Consider the following 16,164-nt stretch of genomic DNA (forward strand, 5'->3'; position numbering starts at 1 on the left):
GAGTTTCTGTACCACCACCCAAATTCTTCTTCATGCCAGAGAAGGAAGGCTATCAGACTGCAGTGTAAGAGGGTGAACCAAAATGAGTTCATCCTCAGGAAGACAGATTGGAAGAGGGATCTCAAGGAAACACATGGAGGTGTTAGGAGTCAGCAAGTAGTGGTGGAGGAGCGGGGCCATTTGGCACAGCAGTGAAGGACTCGGAGTTGTTAAGTACTGGAAGTGATGGTGCTTCACTTCTATACCTGGACACCCCAACTTCTTTAGGATGAGAGGCTAGTTGATCTGTCCCCCTGCCCTGAGCAGAGCAGGAATTGCAGGCTATGGCAAGACAGAGGAAAGGGCAGGGGGTGATGTAGGGAAGGCTTGGGGCTAGCTGGAGGCTTGCTTTTGTTCCTTTTCTGTTTTGGGGTAGAAAGAACAGAGCTGCAGCAGAAGGTGGAATTAGTCTAGGAAGTTGAGGAAGGGAGTCTACTCTCCTAAATTAAATGCTTAAAGGCCTCTTTTCTAGCCCTGCTGAACTTCTTCCCCTGAAGAAAGACAAACTTGCCCTTAGCACATAGTCCTTGACCTATGTCCTAAAGTGTGCCTGGGCATTGGCTGGAACAGCAGGGACCAAAACCAGAGCAGAAAGTGCTGCCAATTAAAGGATATGTGGGACAGTGCTTGGATTCACGCTGTGACCTGCTTAGCCTTCTGATGCAGGTGTCATCAGGCAGGACCAGAAGGGAGGCAAGGTATGGAGCAGAAAGCAATAAGCTTGCTGGGGAAACGGTTTCATCTAGTAGAAGATTTCTCAAAGCTGAATTTGAATTCAGACTAAAATAACTTTCCTGCTGATTTTTTTTTTTTAGCAGATTTTGCTTTGTTTGCCTCGCCACTCTCCATTTTGGCCTAAAATGGAGGATGGCAGGAAGTTATGATTACGAAGTCAGATGAAAGTGGTAGCAGCCTGTGCGGTAGTTCTAGCTGTGTGGATATAATTTAATTGACTTTAATTAACATTTCGTGTGAGCACTGACTCATTGTGCATTATGTCTCATCACAGATATCTTTCCGTGTTAGCTGCACAGGATGCATCTACTCAGAAAAGAGTGGATGCTGTGCTTTGGGGAAAGGATGAAAGGCTTTCCATTGTTTGCTGCTGAAGATAGGTACAAAATGAGTTGGGGACTGCAAAAAGAGAAGGGGATGCATAAGACAGCAAGGATAAGTTGAGGCTTGTGTCCTCCAGCACTCTTAAACCAAACTGTTCATGGGGATGGGGGAGGGTTTAAGTGAGAAAACTGGAAAGTTCCCTGATATAACAATTTGCAACAAGATAGCTTTCCTATTTAAAATAATAATAATAAAAAAATGAGAGTCAATGGACTTCAAGTATAATGGGTCTGTGAGGAAGCTTAAGAAAGCCAGCAGTTGAAAATGGTTCAATTTGTGGGACTACTCGTTTACAAGTTTGCCAAATAACTTATTCGTACACTCTAAATACCAGACTTCAGAGTGACTTATTTTGTTTCGATTATGAATAAGACATTATTTTGATGGGCTAAAAGGAGGTCTTGGCAAATTTATTATTAAATGCAAATTTTTCTGCTGGGGATTAGTTAATGCCTTTAGTGACATTATTTTTGTTCCTGTTTAAGGTCTTACAGTTTGCTAAATGGGGACATCAGTAAGCTTAAACAGCATGCTGTGCAGTAACCAAGCTTTGATACTTGCAACAAAGGTTGCTAAAATTGTTTCCCTTGTCAATGGGAACTAAGTGTTTTAACAAACTGCCATTAAATTTAATTTGTGGACTGTGAATGAAACTTTTTTTCTACAGTTGCAAGTAGTTGAAATGTTATTTAATTACAGGAGATTAGAGTAAGCTATTGTAATACTCTTCATGTCTCTTTCGTACTTTCTGGACTACTTGAAAGTGCTAAGGTTTGTTGTTGTTCCCAACCTTTGTGTTTAAAGACAAGAATGTTATTATTGTTAATTACAAGTACAACTCATTTCACTTGAAATGTGGCTCTTTGTGCCCATTTGTTAGTCTAGAATTATGTACATTATTCAGTATTGTTCAGTGTAGGATCCCTGGAGTTACCTCACACAGCTGGATACAGCCTGCAGGACACGGGCTGTTTGTGATGGATCAGTGAGGTATGCGTGTGTGCACGTGTAGCTGCATTCCGTGTACATAGGATGGAAATGTGGGTGAGGTGACTGGGACTTTATTACACTCTTGATGAGACAGGAACGGGAGAACTGAAGGAAAAAAGGTTGGAAATGAATCTGCCCAATAACAAAGACTAAATTATATGGTAGGACCGAAGCCTCATTTGGATCTTTACAAAAAACAAGAGTAAAGTCTATCAAGTATAAATTCAGCTGACCTGCTTATTGTGAATACTTATTCATCCACATAACAAGCACATGGTATTTTCTCCAATGGAATTATGAGTGACAGAGCAACTACCAGTGCTGCTGAGCGCTGGGTGGAAGTTATTAGATAAATAAAATTATGTCTTGCTTCAAATGTTGTGTTTATAAGTGAGGGTGATTTCCCATGAGAAAACAGACAAAAATTGTTTTGGTCTTGATTTATGAATTTGTGGAGAGAAAGATTTTGAGGAAAGAGCTGTGCTAAGGGAATGGTCCAGAGGATAAAAATACTAATTTTTAGGAAGTTGGACAAGTTTGACAGAAGAAGGGCTTCAGGAGAGCACAGCTGATAGTAGCTTTTTTTATATGCACAGTGATTTCAACATTAAACTGAAACACAGCTGGCTGAAACTTCAGCAGTTTCACAGTTGTGGACTTAACCTTCCAGTTTACATAAGTGATGGAAGTGAAGTAGTGAGGTACAGTGGAGATCAGATTGGCCTGTCATAGCTTTGCAGATAAAATGCAAAGGCAAAGTAACACAAACTAGCTAATGTAGCACTTTGCATTTTTTTCCCCATTTGGTAATTTTTGTTGTTTTCTGAAGCTTCCTGGGTGCAGCCAGTTTCCCTTTCTTTAAAATGAGTTAGTTTAATAGTCTAATAGGCTTATTACTTAAAACTGTTGGATTCTGCAGCTTCTTGTAGTGTTTCTGAACGTTGAACTGCAGTTATTCTCTTGCTTAAAAAACTTCAACATTTCTCCTTGTCAAGACAAAATATGGTATGTTTGGCTTTTTCATTCTTTGACTATGGAGGCTTGTTACTTGCTTAGCCTGAGTTTGAGAGAGCAGTCTCCACCATATGTAAATATGTTAGCTTTCATTTTAGCCAGCAATGTAAAAGATGTTGCATCTTTGTCAAGAAAAAATGTTGTTTTTAGAAGCTAATGAAGAAAAACAGATGAAATTCCATAAAGTTGTCATCTTTTTGCTCTTGTACCTCTTAATGGATACATATGGATACATATATTGCTTTTGGTTTTATATTTCTCTAAATACAGTGAGTAGTAGTCACAATTTCTCTCAATTTCAAATAGTACTTGGACTATCCCATTTATGATTTACTTATCAGAAGAGAATATAGTGAATGATAAATTATTGATCAAATGTAAGATGAAAGACCAAAGTATTCACATACTTCAATTAAAATAAAAACCTTGGAAGTAAAACAAATACGTTGTTCCCAATATGCATATCACTCTCAATTTACATATTTTCAGAATCCTTTATAAAAGGGGGCCCCCAAAATTAACAGTTAGAGCAAGATGATACTGCATAGTAACAGTAAAAGATTAGCAGATGTACTAACAAAGGTCTTTCAGATATTTTTGTATACAATGCACACTCATGCAATCTAAATTAGGGTTCTAATGGAAAGACTGTGAAATTACAAATTATATCCATCCGGTTGGTAAGAGCTATCTTACACACCTGGGAACTAACAAAAGAAACATCATAGTCATTTTAAACTGACTACGTAAATTCTCCTTACAGAAGTTCTATTTGAAACAATAGAATTAATTCAACCATTTCTCAGACCTGCTATGCTATAATACAAGAATGGTTTGAAAGAGAAGGCTAAATTTGAAATTAAAACAAAATAAATTTTGTCCAGTTCAACTGGTGAATAGAAGTAAAATCTTTGGGAGATGATGATAAAGTTTTTTTCATATATATATTGTGGTACTCTGTTAAGCAATTCATAAGGCATTTTTATACAGCTGGTACGAAAATACAAAGAGCATTCCGTGCTTGAGATTTGACTTCTGATTAGGAACATACTGATTTATTTGTGCAAATTGTATGTGGGTGATTAAAAATATGAAAAGAGGGTACTGGTTAAGAGGTAAGCATTTATAATATGTAATGCAAAAATCAAACCAAAAAGAAGGGCAAAGTTGATGTAGTAGTAATCTACTGCTCTTCAGACAAGTTCCTTTTTCTCTGACTACTTCTTCACATGAGCTTTCCACGTAGAGATGAATGTTTCTTTGACATGAAATTATAAAAACTCTTTAACTGTTTTGCAAATTGCTATAATCCCTGTGATTTCTGAGAATACTACTATACTACTAGCCTGTTATGATGAGTTTGAGAATAGCTACGCTATGAAGCATGCAGCTTTCAAATTTACCATTAATGAAATGTCTGTCCATTTCATTCACTGTCAGCTTCAGTGGCTTGCGTAAAAATTTTAGAAAGAAGTGAGGCTTTTGAACAAAGGGTCAGAGACACGTGCAAGTGAAGTATTGGAAAGCTGATAACATCAAAACAATGGTTAGCTTCAAGAAATGTCCTGAAAGATCACAAGTTCAGAAAACATTCGAGATTACAGTGCAATTAATCTTTGTGGTTCAATAGTAAAATCTTTATGCACAATGCTGTGTCAATGGAGGTTCATGTTGGATATTAGGAAGAAATTCTTCACCAAGAGGGTAGTCAGGCACTGGCACCAGGCCTGCCAGAGTTCAAGAAGCATTTGGACAATGCCATCAGACATATGGTCTCATTTTTGGGTAGTCAGGATATTCTGTGATTACTTCAAAGTGTTCTTTTTGTCTATATATGAATTCTAGAAATAGATGTCAGTGCATATATACTGAGCTTTTCTTAACGGGTTTTTACATTCCTTGAAAGATAGCAAGGGTTGTGATTTAAATGGCCATATCGAATCCAGAAAGGTAGAATGTAAGGTTCTGAAAACAAAATATTCGGCTCATATATCACTCGATTTACTTTGAACAATTCAAATCGAAAAGTAATTTCATTCAATCCATATAGGAAACATGAGTGTCTGAGATATCTGATGAACTAATTCCCTTGTCAATCCCTACCTCTTCACAACTTCAACTTTCCTACATCAAAGAAAAGTTATTTAGCCTGTGAGGAGGCTCAGGATTGTAGTGGAAAGAATCTTAACTTCTGAAGACGGTTCTCAGGTAAAGTCCAAATTATAGGAGTTCCTTAAAGGGTTATATATTGGCTAGCTCAACTTCCAGGGAAGAGAAGCCATCCCTAATCATGCCTTTAATCATTCTTTCTTCAGATCAGCCTTTAAGTCAGATCAGTTCTCTGCAAGCTGTTTTCTCCTCTGGATTTAGTTAATGTAGACTTCTTTAGTTAATTCAGTGTTTTTACATAGGTAGCTTGCTTAGTAGGTGAACAGCTGTGCTGGCTAGATATTTAAATCCTCTAGAAATCTGAACTATTTTTGTATCCATCTCCTCAGGTTAACCATGTACCTTGATAAAATAAAATAAATGCATGGAAAAGGCACTAGTTAAAGCTGAACTGAATATTTGTTTCCAGTTATTTCATTCTACATCTTGCTGGATTCACTGACATAAGGACTGGAAGCTTGGAAACAGAAATATCCGATTAATTTTGGAACCAGAAATTAAGTCTTATTTCATTTCCTCTGTAGTTTCTTTCAGGAAAAATGAGACTAGACAAGTATTGGGAAAGGAGTAAATAAGGAGATACAGTGGAGTTTTAGCACTCTTCAGATGAACTAGGAAAAAAACATGCTCTGAGCAGTGCTGCACACTACCAAAGCTTTTTAATTTGACATTCTTAACATTTGATACCAGGTATGAGCTTTCTATAGGCGTAAGTATGTGACTTTGATCTATCAGGTTTAGCTTGTGTATTCAAAAAAAAACCAAAATAACCAACCAACCAAACAAATAAACAACAACAACAACAACAAAAAACACCTACATTGGCATACATATATAGTATATGAATTACAGATTAACCAGAGCAATTCTGTGGATTAAATTATATCCTCAATTTTTAGAGGTGGAGCTGCACAGTTGATTTTAAAGGAGAAAAGTTAAACACTTATGGGTAAATGAACAAGCATTGTAGCAAATCTGTGAGTGTTTTTTGAAGTCTCTGCCTTTTACAACTGATGAAATACTGAACAACCCTCTGCAATGTGTTGAGACACCCTTCTTTAATGAGAGTGCCTTGCAAACCTGGAAACCATGAAGTAACCAAGTGCTATTCTCGTCTGCACAGGTAGTTTACTAGAATTTGAAATCCATAGAAAACAGGGAGCAACTTCTTCCCTCCTCTGTGAATTGATGTCTGAACCTTTAAACTGGAGAAAAGTACGTTAACTAGCTGAATGAGAAAAAGTCTGCAAGCCCTTTGGAAGAAAATCCTTCTGCCCCACTATGTGTTGATTTATATTGAATATAGCTGTAGTGTATGTCAGGAAATAGAAAGCAGGAAAAACAACTCAATAGAAGCAAAAGCAACTTAGAACACATGAAAGTCAAACACCTTATTTATGTACACGAAAGTTTAGAAGATTGACTGCTCAGTGCCAGTTTTCTACAGAGATGCAAAAATATAAAAAGTGGTGCTACATTCAAAAGCTGAAATTAAGAAACATCACTAGACCAGCTTTTCAACTAAATGCCTTTTCAGTGGATTGTGTTTGGGGATAAAACCAGAAATGATCCTCCAGAACAGGGGAAAGTAGTGATCATAAGATGAGCTTCTTCATTTAGATCTGAATTTAAAAAGGCAGTGAAGCATGTGCTTTGAGTTAGGTAGTGGCTGTCTCTCTACTGATAAGTGCAACAAAGCCAGTCTACATCATTGGTAAAGAACAGGCCAGCTTGGGAAGGTCTGTCATTGTGATAGTGAAAGATCATCTCCTTACTAGTGAATACATGCCGTGATTACAACTTTATCATTAACATTTAGTTGGCTCATGTTACCTACATGTCCAACTTTAGAATAACCTGCATTTAGACTGGTGTAGAAATGTTCTTGATATGACATTCTGACCTAGAACTTCTCATAAGGTGTCTGAGTCAAGATGGTGTGAGGTGAGGTAGCGTGAGGCATATGACCTGTGCATTTGAGCTCTGAATCACCTGCAGGGAAGTGTTCAGGTACATGGATTTATAGAGTGCTTCCTGTCCAAGCGAAAGAGGTGAATAGTTAAATAGTATGTGAATAATGAAGGGGATGTTTTGTTAAAATGAGAAAGAGAAACAGAACTGTAAAATGTTTCTAAGATCACTTAATGTTGGCTTTCCCTACATCTTTTGTGCTTTGCCACATACAGCTGTTGTAGTTTAATGCATGGATGTGTATTTAAAAAATAAAACCAATGTTTTCCTACATTAGCTGGAATTATCACTCTATGTAAATATAATGAGAACCTATAATTGCAGTAGAGAGTATTCTTCTTACAGAAAAGTGTCAGAGAATAACGCTGTGGTTTTTTATTTCAACAGAATGCAGAAATTTCAGTATTTGAAGTGAACATCCGTTTTGTTGGTGGACTACTTTCAGCTTACTATCTTTCAGGAGAAGAGGTAAGATGTTTTCACATGGTTTATTTGAAATATCATCTACAGAAGTAGTTAATTTAGATTAGCAACCCATTTTATTTATCAGAATTTAATTTATATAGGGCTTTGAAAACGTGGCCTGTACAGCATAGATGTCTAATGGCTCTTATTGCTTCTATTAGTGTTAATTTGTATGAAAGTTTTTAAGCTATTACTTCATGTAAGTGTTCAGTGAACTTTTTTCCTCAGTTGAAACCATACCCAGGATATTCTTACTGGGCTTCACGTTGGAGTGTGTAGTTGCAGAGCCTCTATGCCACTGGGCTGTGGAATTTGTAGATTTGGAACATTTGGTATCTGCTTCACAAATAATTCAGGAGTATATCCTTTAACTTATATGAACCACACCTCTGACAAAGCTGTGGGCCTTTCTAAACCTTAAGCTCACATGGGCAAAAAAGTTAAAAAAGAAAGAACAACTGTATGTTTATGTACATGTATGTTTACATGTTAAAGCATTAATATCTCATTAATCTCTATTGCCTTCTTAATGACTTTTAAAGGTACTGTGACAACACCTGTCATGGTTTCTGGAAAGAATAAAGAAATGATTTTGTGTAAGAACTTTATCAAACGCAATTATTTCTGTAATATATTTAGAGAAGGCTATGCTAAGTCACAGGTACTATGATATTTTAAATTTTTTGTTTGGCACATAAAAAGGCTTTAATCTTACTAGTTTAGATTCTTGTTCCTGTCTATGGGTTATAGTTATGTTTTACTGTGGGATCAACACAAGTTAAAACTCTTTAACCATCAATTGAATTTATCTTTGGATTTCTTTAAATCTTTCTTTCATCTGTAGATTTCTAAACTATTAGAAAGCTAAAACTATTTTGAAACTTTTCCTTTAAATTATCTTAAATTTTATCATGCATATCTTGTTTTTTGCTAAAACTTAATATGGTAAAGTTGTCCAAGCAGGTTCTATTGCATTATGTCGTTAAGACAAAGCAGTTATGAGGAGAAAGTGTTTTGCTGACAGTTTTACATGTTAAGTAGACTTGCTTGTTCCTCACAATCCTGTTCTGAGTGTAGATGGCATTGAAAAGGCATTGATGTTCTAAAATATACAGTTGTTCATGTTCTAGCTCTTATAATTTTCTGGGGAAAAAAAAAAACAACTAACAACAACAACAAACAAACAAACAACAACAGAAACAAACAAACAAAAAACATACTTAGACACATTTTGTATTCACTCAATATAAATGAAAAAATTGAGGGGTGTTTAGTAGCTGGCTTCTTCACCTGTACTAAATAATGCTTTACCTAATGTTTCATCTCTGACTCTTGAAGGAAATCACTTGTCCTCATCCAGTAACTCAGGAACCAGAAATAAGCATACCTAAGGGTGTCTTTAGAATTAAAAACTCTTCCCTGTGTGATTAAATAGTTGTATCTTTCCCTGTAGATCTCCCTCTCATAAAATATATTGAGATTTTCCAGCATAACCTATTCCTATATTTTAATTAACTGGTTGTGACAGAAACAGAAGATACTTCTTGGCAAACAAGAGATGGTGGAGGACTGTGTGTGAACCGTCAAATAAAATAGCAATTGTCTGCCAAGGAATGCCTGAGCCATTTATCATCAGTGCTGTTGATTTCATTTATATGTTGATGGTTTATATCATGTGTCTGTTAATACACAGTCTCACTTCAATCAATGCATATTGTTTCTCCCAAATAGCACCTAGTCATTGCTTCTCAACCATTCCTTCACCTTTAGAGAGGCAGTTTTATCACCACCTCTTGGACTGGATTTACAGTAGTACTGATATTCAAATAAAACTCTATTGTGCAAATGAAATGAGAAAACATTTTTTTAAAAATGAAGGTATTTCACATAAAGCATTATTAAGTGGAATGTTTTGTGATGGAAAAGTGATTCTGGATGATGATGTCTATTCTAAAAATGATTGGACTAATTAACAAAAGTAGAATGGGCTCCTAAATACAAGGGTGACATGAATGATTAAGGAGAGTCCTGAATTCCTGCAGGCTGGGAAAGACACTGCCCAAACTAGTCAGTGGTTTTCATTACTCTGATAGGTATCTCCTGTCTGAGGTAGGATGATGTTCCTAAACTAAGAGTTGTCAGTGTCTTAGAGACTCTAACTCAGCATGCTTCCTCGTGGATCTCTTAAAAGTGCTCTGCCTTCATCAGTTGTGGGGAAATATCTTGATTTGCCTCCTAAGTCTAAGATACTGAAGCAATAACTAGCTGCTGCATATGGGAAGAGCTGGATGCATCCATTCCTATGACAGAGCAGCTGTCCAGCAGTGTGATGTTTCCCATGTTGCGTGTGTGTATCCTCCACTGGTGCTGCTGACAGGTATGGCAAGGACTGATGTTGCCAGACCCTGGCTGCTCCCACATCATCCTTTGGTGTATTATGTAAATGGACATTCCTAAGGAGGTGGAACAACCTGTATACAGGTTGCTTGGAGGATGAAACACTCTCGGTTAAAAGCTCATTTTGTTCTTTGTCAGATTAACTATTTAAAACTCACTTATCAATATCCAAATTAAAGAAGTCTATGTTTCAGTAAAAGGAGTCACAAATAGTTATTGTTTGTACTTCTGAATTACATTCCCATGGGTAATGATCCAAAGCTGAAACATATTGTATGTTTCATAATCATTTGTAAGCCTAACTAATCATGATTAAAGAATATTCTATCATACTGAGTAGTTCCTAAAAACATCCTGCTCACATAATTGTTCATTTAGATAAAAGCACCAATGTGGATAATTTTAAAAATGAACAAATGGAATACTTTGCCTCTTGATAACTGTGTGGTGCTCACTTGTGAATAGAGCTGTAAGATGCATTATATTAAACTTTCTAGAATTTCTTCCTTGCTAGAATTAATCTGACATGTCTAAAAGTGCTAGAACTGTCATACGCTTTAAGTCACAGCTTTTGTATTTTGTGATTGTTAAGCTAGAAAGAATTCCAGTCAATTACCAAACTTCATTTGTGAACAGCTACAAATACCAGAAAAATTGGGGTTGGGTTGGAAGGGGCTTTAAAGACCATCCAGTTCCAACCCTCCCCTGCCTTGGACAGGGACACCTCCCACCAGACCAGGTTGCCCAAAGCTCCATTCAGCCTGGCCTTGAACACCTCCAGGGATGGGGCATCCACAGCTTCTCTGGGAAAAGTGTTCCAGTGCCTCACCACCCAAACAGTGAAGAATTTCATCCTAATATCTAATCTAAATCTACACTGTTTCAGGTTAAAACCATTACCTCTTGTCCTCTCACTACCCTTGTAAAAGTCTCTCCATCTTTCTTATAAGCCCCTTTAAGTATAGAATTCTGTAATAAGGTCTTCCTGGAGCCTTATCCAGGGTAAACAACTTCAGCTCTCTCAGCCTTTCTTCATGGGAGAGATACTCCAGCCCTCTGATCATTTTTGTGGCTGTCCTTAGGACTTGCTCCAACAGGTCCATATCCTTCTTGTAGTGGAGACCCCAGAGATGAATGTGGTGCTGCAGGTGAGGTTTCATGAGAGCAGAGTAGAGGGGGAGAATCGCTTCCCTTGACTTGTTGGTCCCAGTTGCAGCCCAGGATACAATTGGCTTTCTGGGCTGCAACTGCACATTGCTGGCTCATGTCCAATTTTTCATCCACCAGTATCCACAAGTATCAATTCATTGCCTACTCTGGACTGATACTGGTGATTGCCCAGGTACAGGGCCTTGCATTAGGCCTTGTTGAACTTCATGAGGTTCACATGGGCCCACTCCCAAGTCTAGTCTCCTTCTGGATGGCATCCCTTCCCACTAACATGTCAACTGCACCACTCATGTTTGGTGTCATCTGCTAACTTGCTGAGGGTGCACTCAATCCCACTGTCCATGTCCTTAATGAAGATATTAAATAGTATTGGTCCCAGTATGGACTGTTGAGGGACACCACTTGTTATTGGTTTACATTTGGAAATGGAAATTTTGACATTGAGACAGACATTGAGCCATTGACTGTAACTCTTTGTATGCAGCCACCCAGCTGATTCTATATCCAACAGTCCATCTATCAAATCCATCTCTCTCCAATTTAGAGACAAGAGTGCTGTGGAGAAACATACCAAAGGCTTTACAGAAGTCCAGGGAGATAACATCAGTTGCTTTTCCCTTGTCTGCTGATGCAGTCGCTCCATTGTAGAAGGCCACTAACGTCATTTTGCACAATTTGCCCTTGGTGAAGCTATGTTGGCTATGATCTGACTGGCTCTTTAGCTTGATTGGTAGCTGGTTCTTATGGATGCTGTTAAAATTGCTTTTGTTATGTAAAAAAGAGACTATTTTACTTGAAGGTTGGTTCTACAGTCAGGGAATGCACTGCATAGGCAGAAATAAAAGTAACTTTTAATGATAATTCCATGTTATATGAGCAGTACAAAACTTAAATCCACCATACATTGAAGTGAATAAGAAGCCTGTGAGTTTTAGATCCCATTGGTAAGATCCCAGATTCCTTCAAAGCTTTTGTGTTTTCTGAAAGGGACGACTAATTGTTTGTTTTATTTTTTAATTAAAATATTTTGGATTCAGCAGCTGTTCTTCCTGCATAATATGACCTTTACTTTTCTAGGATTAAAAGACAATTGTCACAGGAGGAAGATAAAGCTGATAACAATCAACTTGATGTTCATATTGTCATTTCTTTTCATGGAATGAAGTAGAAATGTGACAGACTTTTTTTTTTACTCTGGCAGTATATTCTGTTTGAAGGAACACAATTTTATCCTGATCAGGATGAAGGGAAAAAAATACTTTGTGATGATGAGTGTTGGACTTCCTAAATAGGTATAGCAGTAGATGGAACTGAGGAACATTTATGCATAGAATAGGAGTTACAGTGCCACTATTCAACCTCACTTGATGATGTTGGCCTCCTGTCTGACTTCAGACCTAATCATTGCCCACTTAAAACAACCATCCATCAGTGACTGTAGTGCTTTCTTATTAATGAGGGGTAGACATGAAATAGTGATACAGATTCTAATGATTTAGAGCTGCTTTTGCCAGGCTGGCCACAAGACATTGCTGACTTGGTACAGTACTTAGTCACTCTCCACAATTAACTGTAACTGTTTATATGTGGCTCTCCTTCTCATGTAGATGTATAACTTCATGACAAAAGTTTAAATTCCATAAATACAAAAGCATATAATTAATTATTTAGCAATCGTGATAGTAGGAGAATGTCCACCTGAACAAAGGTATTGGCCTGTTTCTGCCAATCAGAGAATGTAAGTTTCAGTATAGATCCTTTGGGGATCTTGTCTCACTAGTGTGAGAATTGACCACATTTTATCTTCTGCTTCCTTTCACTTAACTTGACACTAATTAACAAGAGGACTTTTCCTTTTATGTCTCCGAAGTGTAATTTCTGATGCTGTTTGAAACTTTAAGCATACTTTATCAGCTAGATCACTTCTGTATGAATGCCACTACTCCTCCTTAAGCATCTTCACAGACTGGCAGTAGAATTCCCTGCTTAGTAGAAACTAGAAGACAGCTATTGTCTGTAATTTTCTACAGCTCTGTTTGAAGATTTAGGTCATGTTTGCCACCTCCCATCCATCTGCCACCAGTGTAAGTGATGCATCAGTACTTCAGGGTGTCATGTTTTAATTCCTTTAGAGCTCTGAAATGATCTTGATGATTTGTTTTATTTTTATTGATTTATGGTTTTGTTTTGTTTTAATTTTTAACTTGCATACTTCATATAATTCTGGAGTCATCCAGCTTGGAAGGGATCTCAAAATGTCATCTAGTTCAATGTCAACAGTGCATTATGGTTATTCTTTTAAAAATCTCTTTGCACAGGAAGCTTTGCATTGGCTCTTCAAGGCTGAACACTGGTGCAAACTAAGCTTTTCTGCAGTGACTTTGTTTTAGGATTTATACTAAACTCCACTGTTTCCCACAGTCAGTCTACAATCTCTATTAGCATTTCCATCTCTTCACCACCACTACAGTAATAGACCTAATGCTGTTCCCTTTCTGTGCTAGCTGCATCAAAACCTACTACAGAATCCCTGTGGATTCACATTCTGCAGACAACCTTGACTCCTACGATTTTTTCTCCTCTCAAACTACTCTTCTGCTGTTGCAAGCAGACTGCCCCTCACTTTTCTGTTTCTGTCTCAAGTTCCTGCAGTGCAGTCAACAACCGTCACCACTGATTAAACCCATCTCTGTTGAATAGGTTCCCTACACTCTAAAAGCTTCCTCATTCCTACTAATTCTTCCCCATTTCTCTCAATGCCACTTGCTCAGCTGCTTTGTGAAATGCTGCCTCTCAAGCAGGCTGCACACAAAATGCTGAGGACATTTCAAAGAATGATAACAGAAGTGTTCATTTTTCAGTCTCATACTTAATTCAAATTTTGCTACTCAGTCTTTCTTCTCTTCCTTCCCTGCTTTGGAGTTACTGATACCACGTACACATTCCGTGACTGGAAACTTCTACCCAGCTCTAATTACCTAAGACATTGTGGAGGCTTTGCCACCTACATACCCAGCAAACAACATCTACTGCCATCACCAACTGTTTTTGTACCTCATATTAAAGACCCTCGGGCTACTGTGCTAATGTAAGGTGAAAATAGTGGCCATGCACATTAATTCAGTGAATTGGAAGCTGTTGAAGTTCAACAGTGAGTATTTTTTCTTTGAGCTTTCATTAATTTGAATGTCTACTACCCTACTAAGAAACCAGGAGCCACAGCCCTGATCTTGGTCTGAAAAATATGAGTTTAGAACTGACCTGTACATAACCACATTCTACACTTTTAATGGTTTTGCTTCTTCATAACTAAAAGGAAGTGGTGTTCTTCGGGAATTCTTTCAAAAACAAAACAAAAAAACACTTGGTTAGTCCCATGGCACGTTTATTTGACATGTCTTCGCATTCATGCATTGACTTCAGAAATAACTAAACAAATGCTTTATTACTCATTACATTGATGTAAGCAAAAATTCCTGATCACCTCTAGACTTAATATAGTTTGATGCTATAGCTGGTAAACTGTTAGAAGGGAGAATGGATGAGCTAAATAATGAGAGCTAAGTAATACTGATGGTGATTGTAACAGCTGGTGTGTTTGACATGAACTCCTGAGCTATATTATTAAGTAGAATTCAAGCAGCTGAGAGGGAGCTGGTTTGTTTGTTCTGAGGATTTGGCTCTCAACCAGCTCCTGCAGTTTCACTTGTTTGTGGTTCTACAGAACAGTTGGAGGGGCCATATCTGTAAGTAGTAATAGTGTGGGTGCTTTTCTTTTGAGCAGCAGTTCTAGCTAGTCCCAAAAGAAGACCTCATTGCATGGTATGCTATTAGCAGTCTGTCCAGACATACCATGCATCTGCATAGAAATTCAATCTCCAAGGCATTTGTCTCTTTCATTTATCTCAGTATTCAGTTCTTTCATTTTGCAGCATCAAATACATTTTCAAAAGCTGAGTAAAAGAAAAGTAAAACCAGATTACATGAAGAGTTAGTGAGATTGTCCTGTGCTGCAAATTTATAAGAAAATGTACAACATACATACACTATTTCTGTCTCTGTGAAGCCATTTGCAAGCAGCATTGAGATAGCTGCAAATATACTCTTGAATGTCTAAAGAATTATGCCTGTATATAATTTTACAACCAAACATCTGACTTATTTCTGCAAATGAAAGCAACATCAAAATATATCAACTGGTGCTAATGGGGGGAATAGAGGGACATTAGTTTACCCTCCTTTAATCTAAGCTATAAGAAATATTTGGAAAATTTTCTTCTCTCTGTGGAAGTATTACAAAGTTTACTTAGGTGGCTCAAAAGTAATAAATTGTATTGAATAATTGTACTGTTTTTTTTCCCTTTAAAAAGTACAGGTAAAAATACTTTGTACCTGCAGTTAACTCTGGACATGGATTAACTCTTAATTTCTTTATCTAAATCTTTTAAAATGTTTAACTATTTTTGTAGGATCACATTCTGTGCTTTGTCTCCATAGATTGAGTCTGATTCAGAGGGTATTTTTTATTAAGTTGGAAGATAAGTAGATGATAGGCTCCTTTCCTTATTAGCTTAAAGAAGATAAAAACACAAGATTTCTGTGGTTTTCATTCTGTAGGAAAATACTTAGGTGTTCCATCAGATTTCCAAATCTAACTTTCTCAATAAATCCTTCTACTTCTGTATCTTTTTGTGAAAAGTTAAATTATTTCTGTTAAAGAATATGTAAGCATTAATTAATTCTAAGTATCTTAAATATACTTCTATTCACTTCATGGAATAGAATTTACTTCATGGAAGTGAATAGAAGTATACAATAAAATTGGGAATG

The 16,164-nt window shown here is 37.1% G+C and overlaps 1 protein-coding gene across 1 annotated transcript in view; it reads left to right on the top strand.

Annotated features, from left to right (window-relative positions):
• Nucleotides 1-16,164, top strand: part of MAN1A1 (mannosidase alpha class 1A member 1) — a 138,064-nt gene that overhangs the window by 49,852 nt on the left and 72,048 nt on the right. Inside the window, exon 4 of the mRNA XM_068677591.1 lies at nucleotides 7,690-7,770. Coding sequence (XP_068533692.1) covers nucleotides 7,690-7,770 — 81 coding nt within the window. The remainder of the gene's footprint in view (nucleotides 1-7,689; nucleotides 7,771-16,164) is intronic.

This window comes from Anas acuta, chromosome 3 (assembly GCF_963932015.1).
Source record: "Anas acuta chromosome 3, bAnaAcu1.1, whole genome shotgun sequence".
Taxonomy (NCBI): Eukaryota; Metazoa; Chordata; class Aves; order Anseriformes; family Anatidae; genus Anas; species Anas acuta.